This window comes from Acartia tonsa, chromosome 3, assembly GCF_053477335.1.
Source record: "Acartia tonsa isolate MP-2025a chromosome 3, ASM5347733v1, whole genome shotgun sequence".
NCBI classification, from domain to species: domain Eukaryota; kingdom Metazoa; phylum Arthropoda; class Copepoda; order Calanoida; family Acartiidae; genus Acartia; species Acartia tonsa.
Genome location: NC_137262.1, coordinates 57467228 through 57482669, shown reverse-complemented (window position 1 = coordinate 57482669; position 15442 = coordinate 57467228). Strand labels below are relative to the sequence as shown.

At 33.3% G+C, this 15442-nt stretch overlaps 1 protein-coding gene across 1 annotated transcript; it reads left to right on the top strand.

Moving 5' to 3' along the window:
* Positions 1-53: 53 nt before the first annotated feature.
* LOC145314959 (uncharacterized) lies at positions 54-15426 on the top strand. Its single transcript, XM_080155033.1, has 18 exons — positions 54-133; positions 560-619; positions 1380-1475; positions 2494-2694; positions 3028-3136; positions 3557-3846; positions 4248-4299; positions 5714-5862; positions 6648-6785; positions 7818-7895; positions 9689-9791; positions 10396-10494; positions 10916-10981; positions 11329-11393; positions 11898-12287; positions 12756-12893; positions 13297-13392; positions 13623-15426. The coding sequence occupies exons 1-18, from the start codon at positions 83-85 to the stop codon at positions 13767-13769; spliced, it is 2328 nt and encodes a 775-aa protein (XP_080011159.1). The 5' UTR covers positions 54-82; the 3' UTR covers positions 13770-15426.
* The last annotated feature ends 16 nt before the right edge of the window (positions 15427-15442 follow it).

Genomic DNA, 15442 nt, shown 5'->3' with positions numbered 1-15442 from the left:
ACATAACTAAAATTGTTTGTGTCCATTATAAAACTAATTATGTACTGTTTCAGAGATCTTGGACAGCAGTAGACATAAAAAAATGATGCCCGTGGGGCTAGGCATACAAATGTATGCCACTATAACATCCAAGGCAAAAGTGATAATTTTTAAAAAAGACTTTATTGTCAAACTAACAGTAATGCGTTGCGTGATTATTAAAGCTTTGCTTCATACTGTGTAGTTTCTGTCAAACTCAAAAGCCAAAAAGCCAACTGATAAAATCATTCTACACATTAAGTCAACTCTCCTTGACATTGATTTTATTTTAAAGGGTATTAAAATCAATTTTAAATGTTTCATCACAATATTTGATACAGGACGTACTCAAAAGAATTTACCTACCATTAAGTTTTTAATTGCGAAAAATTAAATTTATTTTTAACTTACTAAGAACAAACCTAATTCAAGAATTAAGATTTCGTGAACATTTCAAATGGCTATGAAAAATTTCCTTTCATAGTGTTTACAAAACAACGTCCAATTAAATAATACCAAAAATGTCATTTTTGTAAAATAGGATCATGTACGGCATATCCAGCAGGACCTACAGAACATGTATTTCAGTGATATGTACAGGAAAGGAGATACTTTTATTATTTCTGAGTCTTATGAAAATCAGACAAATATAGATGAAAAAAAACATAGCAGTAATCGCCCCTTACCCCCCAACAAAGAATCAGTTTAGCATATCTACTTATTTATCTTTTAATTTGGCCACTTACTTATTTGCTGGATATTAAGTATCATTATTAAGACAAAATGTACCTTTCGAATATTTTTTGCATATTTGTATAAAACTTCGTCTTGTGGTTGTTAGATATTATTTTTGAGTGACTGAAAAGTTGGCCTCAACCATTTCTTGACCGTATCTTTAATGAATAATGAAAGGATTTTTTTAAAACAAGGATGACAACCTTCATTATTAAGATATCACTTTTAAACAGAAGATCGTACATATTGAGTTATCAAGTCATGTGAAGGAAACGAAGTTGCGGGTTCCGTCATATTTTCACAGTTGCTTTTCTCCTATTTCTAGCCCCTGTGAGGGGCTCTAACCCTGCGGGGCAGTAACCTAACCTAAAATAACCTTTCAAAAGCTACTGTGAAAATAGGACGAAACCCACAACTTCGTTTCCTTCACATTAACCGAATGTGTACGTACACCCTTAAGGGCCACGACAAATGAATAACATACAAAAACAAATGTTGTAGGTAGTTAAGTTAATTCCATTTATCCATTTTTCCTCATTAGTATGTATATTTCATGACAGACAGACGGACGAAGTAAATTACATGCAACTTGAAGAAAGATATAGAAGTATCTATCCATGAACAGGGACACAATTCTCCATTGTTCAGACGGGAGTATATATTTGAGTAGACTTTTAACTGGCCTACTTTTTCCTTTTCTTAAACCATCAAGATGTTTTCAGGTAAAATATTTGTTTATTTGAAAGCAAAGCATCTCTAGAATACTTGCTTGATAATACGTCCTTATTATGTCGTTTTTGGGCTTTTAATGAATAATATGTAATATTATGTATGGTATGGTATATATGGTATATCTTTTTTTCTCAACGTTGCCCTTATCATACATTATGCAATAAGTATTGAAAGAATATTAACAAATTAGTCCAGTAAGTCAGTATGAGACCATTTAAGATTACATATGATTTATAACTAAGACATTATTTCTATGATACCTATACTAAAGACAATCATCTTATTGACTTGATATTTAAAAATTGGTATTCTTAGGATGAATAGGCATAATGTTTATAACTAGGGATGGCAATCCGTCAAATTTATGGACCAGATTCGGATTCTTACAAGAATCCGTCCAAAAAATGGTGGATTCCCACGGATTCCGGATTCTAGCAATATTTTAAAAGGGTTTTATTAAAAATTTAAGTGCTAAATATGTCCTAAAAATTAATGTTCTTGGTGGTCTCTATAATTCACTTCCGATAATCGAACTAGATTTTAAAAGATATTGTATACCTATACCTAATGATGATAATCTTTGCCTTAAAAAAGAGGGAGTTGAAAGAAAAAATTCAAGACGCTAATTTTAGCCTACCAATTAAGAATCCGAATCCGCTATTAAAAAACGGATTCGGATTCAAAAATTGGGCGGATCCCGGATTCTGGATTCGGATAGCCAACCCTAAGTATATCTATTATTTAATGTTTCATGGAAGTTGAAACTTAAAAATTAAGTCTTAGAGTGTGCATATTTGTTTCGAAATCGAATCCAATTATTTCCTCTACATTAAAACTGGTTATGAGCCATTCTAAAAAATCAGTATATAGAATTTTTAGGTTCAATACCAGTTTTGTTGGCCCAGTCCACTAATTCCATTTTGGAATGGTATTGGTGTTGGTGTTGGAATGTAACGTCATATAGGTAAATTGTTTATAAACACAATCTTACAATTTATCATAATTTAGATGCTAGAGGAAGCAACCCTAATCCTCCCGGAGTACAACAAACTAGAAATAGAAAAATCCATATTCAACCTGCTGGGAATAAAGTACTCTGACCAGTCGCAAGATGCCGCCTTTGTTGCCGAGTGGCCAAAGGAGATTGACAAAATAATTGGAACTCTACATCCCACTAGTCCAGTCAAGGGATATAAAAATGCTACAAAGGTATGATTATTAATGTAAAACATAGAAGGGGAAAGGGTTAAATGACTATCTGTCTCCACAACGTGAATCCTGTGCCAATCAATTGTGTCTTTGAATTTCTTCCAATAGCGTCGCAAATATTAAAACAGCCAAGTCTCTACATAATGGTAGAAATACCATACACCCACAAAAAGTTGTAAACTTTCCCTGGACCTATAAGTATTACTTATCATTTTAAAGGAGAACCATGTCGGTTCACTTGTTAATTAGATCCTTCGTAACAGACAAAAGAAGCGTACTACTTTATATAATACCATTACCTAGACAGTTACATGCAACAGTTTATTGTTTAAGGCGGTTCTCCACTCGGCCATGACTCAAGAAACAGCTGTTATTCACGCTGCCAGCACAGATGATGAAAGAGATGATCTTAGAATAGTGGATGGCGGAGATGTAGAGACAGGTAGTAATTTTTTTGGGTGTTTGGAGTAAAAGAAATTTGATATTTTTAGACAGCCTTCAATTTTCATGGTTAGATTGAGGCTGTTAAAGAGAAAAATTACTTTTTAAATGTTCTTTTATATTTTTTATATGTTCCCAATCCTCTAGGTACTTAGAGTTATCTAACTTTCCTTTGAACACAATTTTAGAATTTTACATTGAAATTATCTAAATCTTAAACCAAGTACCTATTACCTACCATTAAAAATATCAGAAGCCTATCTAAGGTTCTATTTTTAGGAGTACTTAGTAAATATTTTTTAATGTCTGTAGTTATAACGCAGTTGTTGAGCTTCGAACCTATCACCTCCCTGACGACGAGCGTGTTAAGGTTAAAAATATTTGACTTCAGGAGGTAACAAATATTTGAATATTTTTTTAGAAGAATGGCGGCCTGCTCCAAGCCAGGACGACACCAGAAAAATCCACAAAAAGCTGAAGGTCCAACACTACAACAACGTCAACAACAAATCTAGACCACAGCCGCCGCCAATCACAACATCTGCTGTTGCTCACCACGGCCCACCACCACATCCGCATGCTACAGCTGTTGCCAGTTTGCCGCCCGCAGCTGCTATTGCCACAACGGTTGAGATTCGAGCTGGCAACCATGGCAGCAGTAGTCATGGTATGCCAATAGAAGCTGTTAATATGGTCGCGGCACATCCACAGGAATGAACAATATAAATATGGATATACAACCTTTATCTTAAAGTCCTGTTTTTTTTTTATAGCAATATTGATATCCAGGAATCTAAAGGGATAAGACAATGACCAATAAATTGATGTAGATTGATATGAAAATCACCCCGTCTGTAGATTATTATTAGTTGTTAAAACGATTGGACACTCAACTTAATGAACCTACCAATCAAAATTCAATAAAAGTCCCCGAAGTTGTTAAGCCAACGATTAAGTAAACGTTATTATAAAACTTTGGGTACTAGTGTAATAAACTGCCCAATGTCCCCTCCCTCCTTAATTGATATAATACATAGTAATAGTTTCAATGTTTTAGATAGATATTATGTACTTAGGTATTAATCCATATTTATTTATTTAATTTTGCTTAGATGAATCATCAAACACAATATTTACAAACCTCAGAAATAGTTATGACAGAAGGTAAGTTTTATTTTCCAGAGAAGGGGGAGAGGGAGCGAAATTGCCCGAAGTGTTAATTGTGATATTTAATCACGCTTTTTAAAAAGACAAAATAAGACTCTTTCTAAGAACATTTTTATTGTAAAATTAGGCATGTTAAAAATATCCTATCCAGTAGATTGCAGAATAGGTAGGGTTGTTAACACCATCCCAAACCTTAAATTTGGTATGGCTGCCTTCCCCTATTTCACCCCCTTAAAGGCGCTATAGACCCTCTGGTGAATCCTGTATCTATTCTTTTCAAACTTGGTATGATAATTCCTCTAACAGTTATGTTTTATTTTTTTATTTATTTTTATTTTCAGAAAGTCCATATCTAGAGACTTTACCTTAACATTTTTGTTTTAACTTTTTGATGATTAGAAATATTAACCCCTTACAGTCGGGCCCCTTGCCGCACCTTAATCAGTTGGGGGGGGGGGGGGGGGGCGTTCAACGCCCCTCCCCCCTATTATCTCAGTTCCTATTAGAGCTAGAGGGCTAAAAATTTTTGTTCAAGTCCCCTGTGTTATGATGAATTTCCGACCTTAAGTAAGTCAAGGTCAATTTTCGCTTCCTTCACCCTTTTATTTAACAACCTTTGTTTTTAAGTCCTTTTTTACTTATAATTTTCAAACGGCTGTAATTTTTTTTATTTTTGAAGCTAGAATAAAAATTTTTTAGCAGAAAATGTTTATCTTTAAGTAAATTTTATATTTGAAATATCAAAATACAATTTCAGCGGCCGCAGCTGTACTTGGCAGCTGCCAGCCGCCGCAGTCGGCGGTCGGCGGGAAAACGGCGGCGGATCTTTATGAAATTTTAATACATTATGTAGACATGTAAGATAAGCTTAAGTTTGAAATTTGAAGTCTGTAAGTCAAAAATTGCGGCCACAGGAGCCTTTTAAAGATTTCTGGAGACCTGGAGGATCAGAACCTGCAGGATCATACCTGGAACCTAAAATTGACTTGAACACCAGTATTTAATATGAGGATGTACTACTAGAGGATATTTTAGTATTTTGGAAAGATAAATTGCTTTGTTTAAGTCAAAAAAAAATTAGCTCTTTACCTGGATGACCCTGCCAGGTTTGATGGCATCCTGTGCCCGCCAGGATGGAGATATTCAAAAAATTTCAACTCTCAGTTATGTCTCATACCCAGTACCCACACTTAAAAGTCAAGCAGTTTGGGCTCTTTATCTTTCACACACAGAAAATGAGATAGAAAAAACCGGATGGGGGGGGCGTTCAACGCCCCCCCCCCCCCCCCCCCCCCCCCCCGACCGTTAAGGGTTAATTCATTTTTACTCAATTGCTAATGTCCGTTTGTCTAACCGTTTTATCTGTTAAACTTTATTTTTATGTATGTTATCATTCTTATTTTTATTGTAGGTGACCAGATAGTAGGTGATTGCAACCAAATAATGTTGCCCTCCCCAGGATTCCTGTGCACGCTGTGTAACACTTTGTACGAGGATCAGAAACAGTTTGATGCTCATATCAGACAGAATCATAATCTGTATAAATGCAAACATTGCGAGGTAATATTATATATCTATTTATATGTCTGTCCATCTGTCTATCTCAGTCTGTCTGTCTGTTTTTCAAATATGAAAGCAAACTGATGCTCATATCAGACAGAATCATAATCTGTATAAATGCAAACATTGTGAGGTAATAAATCTATCTATCTATCTATCTCTCTGTCTGTCTATATGTCTGTTATTTATGAATGAAAACAAACTGATCCTCTTATCATACTGAATCATTTTCTTTTTTAATGGAAACATTACGAGGTAATTTATCTATCTATCCATCCATACGTCTGTCCATCTGTTTGTCTGTAATCCATTCAATGCCAAACAGACAAACAGTGAATTATAGATTAGATTCGCTACTGATAATTATCATTCTAGGCCACCTTTAAGAGACAGAGAGGCCTATTGGACCATAGACAAGTCCACTCTGGACATAAACTAATTAAATTTATCCTTCTAGGCCACCTTTATGAGACAGAGAGACCTATTGGACCATAGACAAGTCCACTCTGGACATAAACTAATTAAATTTATCCTTCTAGGCCACCTTTAAGAGACAGAGAGACCTATTGGACCATGGACGAGTCCACTCTAGACATAAACTAGTTAAATTTATCCTTGTAGGCCACCTTCAAGAGACAGAGAGACCTATTGGACCATGGACGAATCCACTCTGGACATAAACTAATTAAATTTATCCTTGTAGGCCACCTTCAAGAGACAGAGAGACCTATTGGACCATGGACGAGTCCACTCTGGACATAAACTAATTAAATTTATCCTTGTAGGCCACCTTCAAGAGACAGAGAGACCTATTGGACCATGGACGAGTCCATTCTGGACATAAACTAATTAAATGTGATATATGTGACAAAGATTTTACTGAGAGAGGTCTTCTCTGGCACACAGAAAGATTTCACAAAGTGGTAAGTTTTTTTTTCCTTTGTGTATGGCTTCATAAGAAAGATAAGTCATATTTAAAAGCCCAAATTTACATACCTCACCACCTTCCCCTTTATTATGCAAAATAACCCCCGCCGCTCTCATTGCTTACCTCTACTGTAGAAAAATTTTCTTTTGATTTAATAAACAGTATATACCTAATCTATAATACAAAGTAGAACGATGTCTGTCCGTCTGTCCGTCTGTCCGTCTGACCGTCTGTCCGTCTGTCTGTCCGTCCGTCCCTTAAGATCTCGGTAACCACTGAACCGATCGGATTCTACTCTTCAGGGTATATACCTATTGGTCCTGTGGTGGTTTTAAGCTATTTTCTTGGGGGGTGGGACACCCCCAACCCCCCCAAAAACAAAAAAATCCCCCCCCCATTTTTTTTTTTTTTTTTTTTTTTTTTTTTTTTGCAGAAGATTTCCTTGGTCCTTTGTTCAAAAATATTTTTTATTCCAGCATTTATTTTGAATGAAAGAATAGCAACATTCTCTCACTAAAAACAATAAATATTAATTTTTTACGAATTTCGCCTTAATTTTTTTTATCACCTCTTGGGGCAAAGCCCCTAGAGGCTAGGGGCGAAGCCGCTAGTTTTTATTCATTAAAGCATCATGTCTTTTTATTTATTAACCAACTAAAGATTTGTTTTACTTTTAACAATAAAACACCGTGTATTGGACTTTTATCAAATAAAAATAACATATTTAATTAAACTATGTTAATCACTCTTAGTTACATAAAGTTGTTAGTTTTTTTTGTATGTCAGTTAAGATCTTGCTAACTCCTGAACAAATTGAATTCCACATTTTAGGAAGACTTTTGAAAGGTCTCGGGTAGTTTTAATTTTAAATTTAAGCCTTTGAATGGTATTTATCTAATCCTATCTCTTCCTTTGTTGAATACAAATTCTTAGATGATAGGGACACAACTGCTTGTTTCAATAAATATATTTAGAAAAGCTTAAAATTTAGAAAATAATAGGACAGGCAAAGATTAGAATTGTTAAGGAAATTCCGACGCCGTCAACTCCAGTGCCAACTCCAGCTCCAAGTGAAGAACCTAAAACTAAATCAAATTCTTTGCAGGTATAGTCTCTAAATCATATCAGGGATGCAAGTATAGTCTGTAAATCATTTATCTCAGTGATGCGGGGATATGTCAATTTAGATAAATTAGAAGTTCCAATACAAATTGCAAGAATACTTCAAGTCTTTGGTGATTTCACACATAGTGACTGATCCCTTACCTCATATTTTTGAAATAAATTGAAAGTAAAGATGTAATGGGGGTGGGTTAGTTTTTTCTTCTATGCCTCACCTCTGCGGTGGTTCCTAACCCTGCGGAACCTTTTTCTGGGATGCTCTAATTGTGTTGGACTACCTAGTTTCCAATATGGGTAGTGGCACATGGCGGGTCTACGACATGGAAAAATACAGACATCTACTGTAATTCAAACAGTGATTTGACTGTCAGAAAAAACAGTTTTAAAGATGTGATTTTGACAGTGGATAAAAAAATATTGTCAAAAATACAGCCTAAAAATGAAATTGACAAAATCACAAACACATTTTTTCAAAAACATAGTGACTATATTTTTGCTAGTGTTAGAAATGGCAGCACTATCCTCAATATAATCTAGGGTAAAGCGGGGCGATCTCGGTTTTGAGGTGAAGTCGGTATTTTTTTGACCACCTTCATTAAATGACATTTTTCTCCATGTTCTAATCGACTGACAGAAAAAAACATAAAATCAAATTTGTTTCTTATTAAATTGCCTACAAAAAAGTATAAAATGAAATTTTTGTGAGATGAATTTTTAGGGTACTTATTGGGCCTTAAAGTCGGACGACAAAAAAAATTTTTCCCGATTTTTTTGCTTCGGTCGGAAAAAGGGTAAGTTGGAAAAAAACTGGTAAGAGCTAGAGCTTAGACGTCTTCAGGGGACTTATTAAGAATCTAATAGGCTATCCATTTCCGTTTAAAACTTTAAAAAAGCTTGTATAGTTTTTTCTTAAATCGACTAAAAGTGAAGCGGGGCGAATTCGGTTTTTTCACTTTTTATACTAACTTTTTAAATTTTTTATAAAAAAGTGAAATTTTCGAGAAAAAAGTCAAATTTCTCGTACTTAGAAATTTTTTTTTTTTTTTTTTTGTAGAAAAAATTGTCCGATCTTCATAATTTTTTTGTGAATGCTCTTTATTACATTTAGCAACTTTAACCTTTAGGGCATGCTGTAATTAAATCAATATGTCATAGGTTTTTTGAAGCTGGAAAATCGACCACAGATTTTGCCAAACTTTTTTCTTTTTTTCAACTTGATTTTTTTAGGAAATTTTGCTAATAGAACTAATATTTTTTTGGCCAAATCTATTCAAAATTGCCTGAATTTTAAGGATCAGGCCTTTAAAGTCATAAAAAGTTTTTTTTTCTAGTAGTATTTTTATGTTTTTTATCAAAAAAATTTCCGAAAAAAAATGTCAAATTTCGCGTACTTCGGAAAAATTATTTTTTTTGGTAGAAAAAATTGACCTATCTTAATATTGTGCATACTCTTTATTACATTTAGCAACTTTTACCTTTTGGGCATGCTGTAATAAAATCAATACGTCATCGATTTTTCGAAGCTTGAAAATGCCCTACCGACTTCGCCTCAAGGCCGTTTTAGAGATCAATTTTGACAAACTTCCCAAAGTCCTAGGTTTACGTCCTTTTAGGACCTGATCGACTTTTCCGAGATCTTTCTACTGGTCTTGGTCCCATTTAAAAAAAATAATTTTTACGATTTGCAGGTTCAAAAACCGAAAAAAACACCGAGTTCGCCCCGCTTTACCCTATCCTTACCTGGCCTAATCAAAATATAGATTTGATTTTATTTAGGACACGTTGGATTCTAGTAAGCCTATGAAAAAGCGAGGCTTAAAAAGTGATGTTACTGATCCTGCCTCCAGTAATTCTAATACTCAAGATTTAACAAGTCCAGGTAAAGAAAATTCACCAATAGAATGTATGGAGGATGTATTTATGGCATATTAAAAAGTGTAGAGGAAAATTTGGCAAGAAATAGATGTATAGTTACCAATTATGGATGTATTTATGTCAGTTACTTTAAGTATGACGATATTTTAGGCGGTGGTTTTACATTTTGACAAAAAAACATGTCAATGTCATATACCCTAAGAATGTTACTTGATAGAAAATTACATTCAATTTATCGTAAAAAGTCAGTTAGGGAGTGGACATTGGACTGTAAAGTACGCTGGTACCCAATGTTGACGTATTTATTGATACCTTTTGATACTTAGAATTTTGATTAGTTGGTTCTAAAATAGCAGTGCCCAATTTTTTCATTCAATGATTTTAATCTATTAAAAAAGGGGCGATTTTTGTCTGCAACTTGGGGATGTACATAAATTTTTCGTCCATTGTGTTATCCCTTAAGATCCTGGTAGAATAAAATCTCAAAAATACATCAAAAAAACTATGATTTATTGTAAATAATAATCTTTTCAAATATCTTGCACATTTGTTGGAGATATAATTTTAAAGATTATCTAAACATGATAATAAAGATGTAAAAATTTTAGGAAAAGAAAAAGACTCGCCTACAAGTTCGCCACAAGAACAAGAGAAAGCAAAGCAGAGGAACAAAGCTATTAAAACAGCACCAACCCCAGATGGCAAAGGCAGGGATAAAGTGTTAAAAATATGTGGGCATTAAAAACAGTGATTTAATTTTTATTTATAGATAACACTAGGAATTATTTAATGTCAATTGAAAAATAATTAATTTGGCAATTTGCAAATTATTTTGGGACATTTTGAGGTTTTTCAGATGTTAACTTAACTGTAGAGTAACAATCGATGTTTAAAAAGTTACCAAATTAATATTGCTTGATTTACTTCTACAATAGATTAGATGAATTGAAAATGATTGGTAAATTTAAATCGATATATATCTTCATGTCTTAGAAATAGAATAGTGTATTTTTTAAAAAATAGGTTGAAAAACATTCTAACTTTAAAATAAAAAGTTAATGTAATGATGTTGTAATTTAAACCCTTTTTAAGACCCATTTATTTTAACCTTTATCATTAATTCATTAGGAACTAGCGAAGACCCAGTGTATGTAAAGAATAATGTTTATTTTAGCAGCTCTGATTCTGATTTAGGAACAAATACTTAAATTAAATAGTTTTCCTTATAGAATTAAAATTATTTTTTATTTGACTTTAAAAGTGTCTCGTTCTACTCCATGGCTTCTTAAGTCCAAACACTAACAAACTATGACACTCACACACAAAGTACACAAAAATACCTATACACTTGTAATTATCCAAATTTGCATTTTCTATTTTGTTAATTTTCCCATTGAGTTACCTAAAATACTTGCTTTAAAACCTTTTTATTAGATTTTTTATTCTAGGGATTTATTTTTTTATTTTCTTTACTTTCTCTCTTTTCTCCCCATTTATGTATGTTTAAAATAATATTTAGAAAAGGTATTTGATTATGTTAGATGATCCAAGTGCTGGAAGTGTATCTGAAAGAGTCAAGAGAAAAAAGACTAGAAGTAGACACGAAGTAAGTGAATCGATTTATTATTACTTGGATGGTACTCTAATAAAATGGTCCTTACAGCTGGCTAATAAAACTATACCTTCTATCTAACCCTTTTGCCCCATTCCATGGTAGTGTTTTTGAAAGAGTGAAGAGAAAAAAGACTAGAAGTAGACATGAAGTAAGTACTTTTCCAGTATGGCGATCAAAACTGATTAATATCCGCTGGATTATATCCGGTTTTCAGTCATATTGAAAAATCATTTATGGCATCGTATTACAGAAAATTTTCACTTATATTAAAATAGAATCATAAAACTAATACCAGTTTTGTTACCCATACAATCGACCCCTTGGGGCTCACAAAACTGGGAGGAATAAACAATATACCCCCAAAACAATCTACAGAGCTGTAAATTATAGACCTCTAAGTCAGTGCAATGGTTTCAGCGATCTTACTGGAAAACACACACACTCAAACACATCTAGTCACATTAGTATATTATTTATATTTTATTTACTTTTCAGGAGCATTGTGAGAAATGCGGCGAAGCCATACCCCGCCGTAACATCACCGAACACCGCAAAGCTTGTTCCGGAACGACAGCCGCCAAAAAAGCACCTACCACTCCTCCTACCAACTCAAACAACACAGCAAATGGCGGCGGCGATACGCCGCCAGTTGCCTCTTCCAGTATCGCTACCAGAAGCGGCGGCGGGTTAAGCTTAACAATTCCTCCATCGCCTACAAATGATGCTCCGCAAATAAAACTAAGTATCGCGAGTCCGAGGGGTAGCGTGGCAACGTCTGTTAAGGGTGAGAGTGGAGGTGGTGGTAGCGGAAAGAAAACAACTCTGCGCAAATTATTCTCCTGTAGCTACTGTCACAAAAAGTTCTCATATAATTCTAGTATGAGGGTAAGTACATTAATACATTCATACAAAAGACGTTAAAAATGGTACCCAATGCTTATATATCTGACATGTGACACAGTAAAGATGAGGGGGAATACCGTTGCCTATAAACCGGCTTAGCTCAATACCCATGCATATTTAGAACTTTCAATCAAAGGATGTACAATTAAAGCGTTTGTTGTCTGTTACTAAACCTATAATCTATATCCTATATTTGGCTTTATTTGCATCACATTACAAGCAGATTTTGTCCTTGGATTATCTAGACTAGATGATCTCTTAAAATTGAAGGGAGGAAGTAGAGAAATAGCGTATTATGTTCCCAAGACTTTGATTTAGTATGAGCATAAACTATTTTAGGAGCATGTGAAACTGCACTATCACATTGAAATCAAACAGTTCATTAAACCTTACTACTTTATATAAACGGATTTTAAAAGTATAAAAGTGTTTTCAAATTATTGTTTTCAGGTTCACGAGAAAGTTCATCTTGGTGGTAAGCCATATCATTGTGACATGTGTGATGCAAAGTTCTCAAACAAATTTGATCTGTATGCACACGAGAAGGAACATAGTGATCAGAGGCCGCATAAGTGTGATATGTGCCAGGTATGTTTCTATCCAATGCGTACATCATTTTTTTATGTTCAAAATATCATTTCATCTAAATTTTCCTTTTTTTATTCACTCTCGCCATTATGATATTTTTGCTTGTTATGTTACATTTTTGTTATTGTTTCAATTTACTATGTTTCAATTCTACCATTCATCTATGTGGCAAGGCCTCCTTCTTAGTATCCAGTACCCAATATGACCTAACCTTGACCTAAAACAAACAAACGGAAACTAACCCCCGTCCCCTCCCCATAGTATCAATTTATTTTTAATTGAATAAGGGGTTGGGTTTTCAGTGCTCGATGGACACTTTTAGGTAAAGCGCCGAACCAATTACCTACAATTAAATTCTATCCATCTATCTATTCATCTTCTAATGAATCTATTATCTATTCAGGAAACATTTAAGACTGAAGAGAACCTAAGGTTCCATAAAATGATCCACTCAGCGCAAGAACCTATAACCTGTAAATACTGCAATAAATATTTCCAGGCAAACATCATGAAATCAATTTCCTGTGCAGTTTAATTTTCAGAACTTACTAGTTAATTTACATACCTGGATTACAACATTTTGTCTTTCTAAATATTTATTCTTGTGTTTCATATTAAGATTGTATTAAATTATTGTGGCATTTTTGCTTTTTTGGAGAGAACTTTTTACATTTTTGGCGCCAAATTGTCAAACTTTTGGCGGGAAACTGATTTTATGACGCAATGCAGACTAAGCAACAGCTGACTGAGCACGAGAAGGTGCACACCGGACCATTCAAGTGTACACACTGCGGCATCTCATATGATAAGGCCACCAAGCTGTCATCACATATCAAGTCAAAACATTCGAAGGAAACGGCGGCTGCAGCCAAATAATTAGGTTTAAGAGAGGATAGATTTGGTGTACAAAGTTGTTTGTAGCGCAGTTACACTTGAATTATAATATTTTGTACGTCTGTTAGTCGTTTATTTACGCGGGTTGTTTTACTCTACTGAATTTGCAGTATATTATATTTACAAAATAAGAATTTTTTTTTAATGTTTTCCAGTCTTAGGTCCTTTTGATTATGAATACAATTGCTGCGCTAGTTGTGGACATTAATATTCCTGCTTGTTGATTAGGTTAGTTTTTGAATAATTTCTTAGGTACCTAGGTAGTTTTTTTATGTAATGTTAACCAAAATCTGCCTTATTATTTTAAATTAAAATTTTGTTTTTTAACATTATTTTTGTATTATTTTTGAACTCTTAAGAGAAAAAAATATAAATTGAGAAAACTATAAAATAGTTGAGCTCTTTTAAGACTTTTTGGGTAAATCAAATTTACATTGAAAATTAATTTTGTAAGAAAATCTGCTAAAATTTTGGTTGTTCTATAAACTATGCATGATGTTATGCTTGTTATTTTTCATTTGTTGATTTAATATTTTAAATATATGTAAAGAAATGAACTGATATATATGTATTTTTTATTTGTTTACGAATCATTATGTTTTTCTTCTGATTTTTATAAATGTAAAAACGCCTGATGTATTGTATATTATTGTTTAGAATTGATAGTACGACTCAATCACTTAAAGAGACAGGTATTTAGTGATCTTATTCAATTTGAATCATATAATGTTTTTTTATGTTAAACTGTTTCTATCCTAAATGTATTTTACACTGTCCCTAAATCTTTAAAAGATAATATAGAACTTCAACTTAATTTCCATTGCGGCTTCGAAACCGATTAATATCCGCTGGATTAGAACCGGTTCGGTGCTGAATTGAAAAATCATGTATCGGATCGTATTTTAAACAATTTCCCACTAATAAAAGAAAAATCATAAAATCAATACCTGTTTCGTTGGCCAGGGCCAATAAAACTGGAATTAATCTTAAAATTTTTCATTTTATTAAACGCGGAAAGCTGTCTATAATACGATACAATAAATGACTATTTTTAGGTTCATTCAAATTGATTAAAATTGCTAAATATTATGCTACGTTACCGATATTGAACAATCCAAATTTTAGAAACCTGAATTTTTATGTAATAATATTTATTTATGAATTTTTACCTACTCATTAAAAATTAAAGTTTTTCCTCTGGGTTTTACTTAGAAAATGCAAGTAAAAAAAACCTATTATACTTTGGGAAGAACTAAAGAGGATATAAAAATTTTGGAAATCACTTTGTCTTCTATTACTTTCTCACTGAATATTTGGGTTATTGTAAACTCAGGGATATAGGAATGGGACAATGGATTTAATCTTCATTCTTTTGATTGTCATAGGGTTTTGGGTACTAGAATCAACTCATTTCTTCTTATTTTAGCTAATTTTTAAGATCTTGAGAACTGCCGCAAAATGTAGATTATGGTTCGTAATATAGACAGTTTTCCGCGGTTATTGAAATGAAAAGTTATAAGATTAGCCCCGAGGGGCTTATGTCTATTGTTAACAAAACTGGTATTAATTATATGATTTTTATATTAATATTCGTGAAAAATTGACTTTAATACGATGCTGTACATGATTTATCAGTATAGCTGAGAACTGGTTCT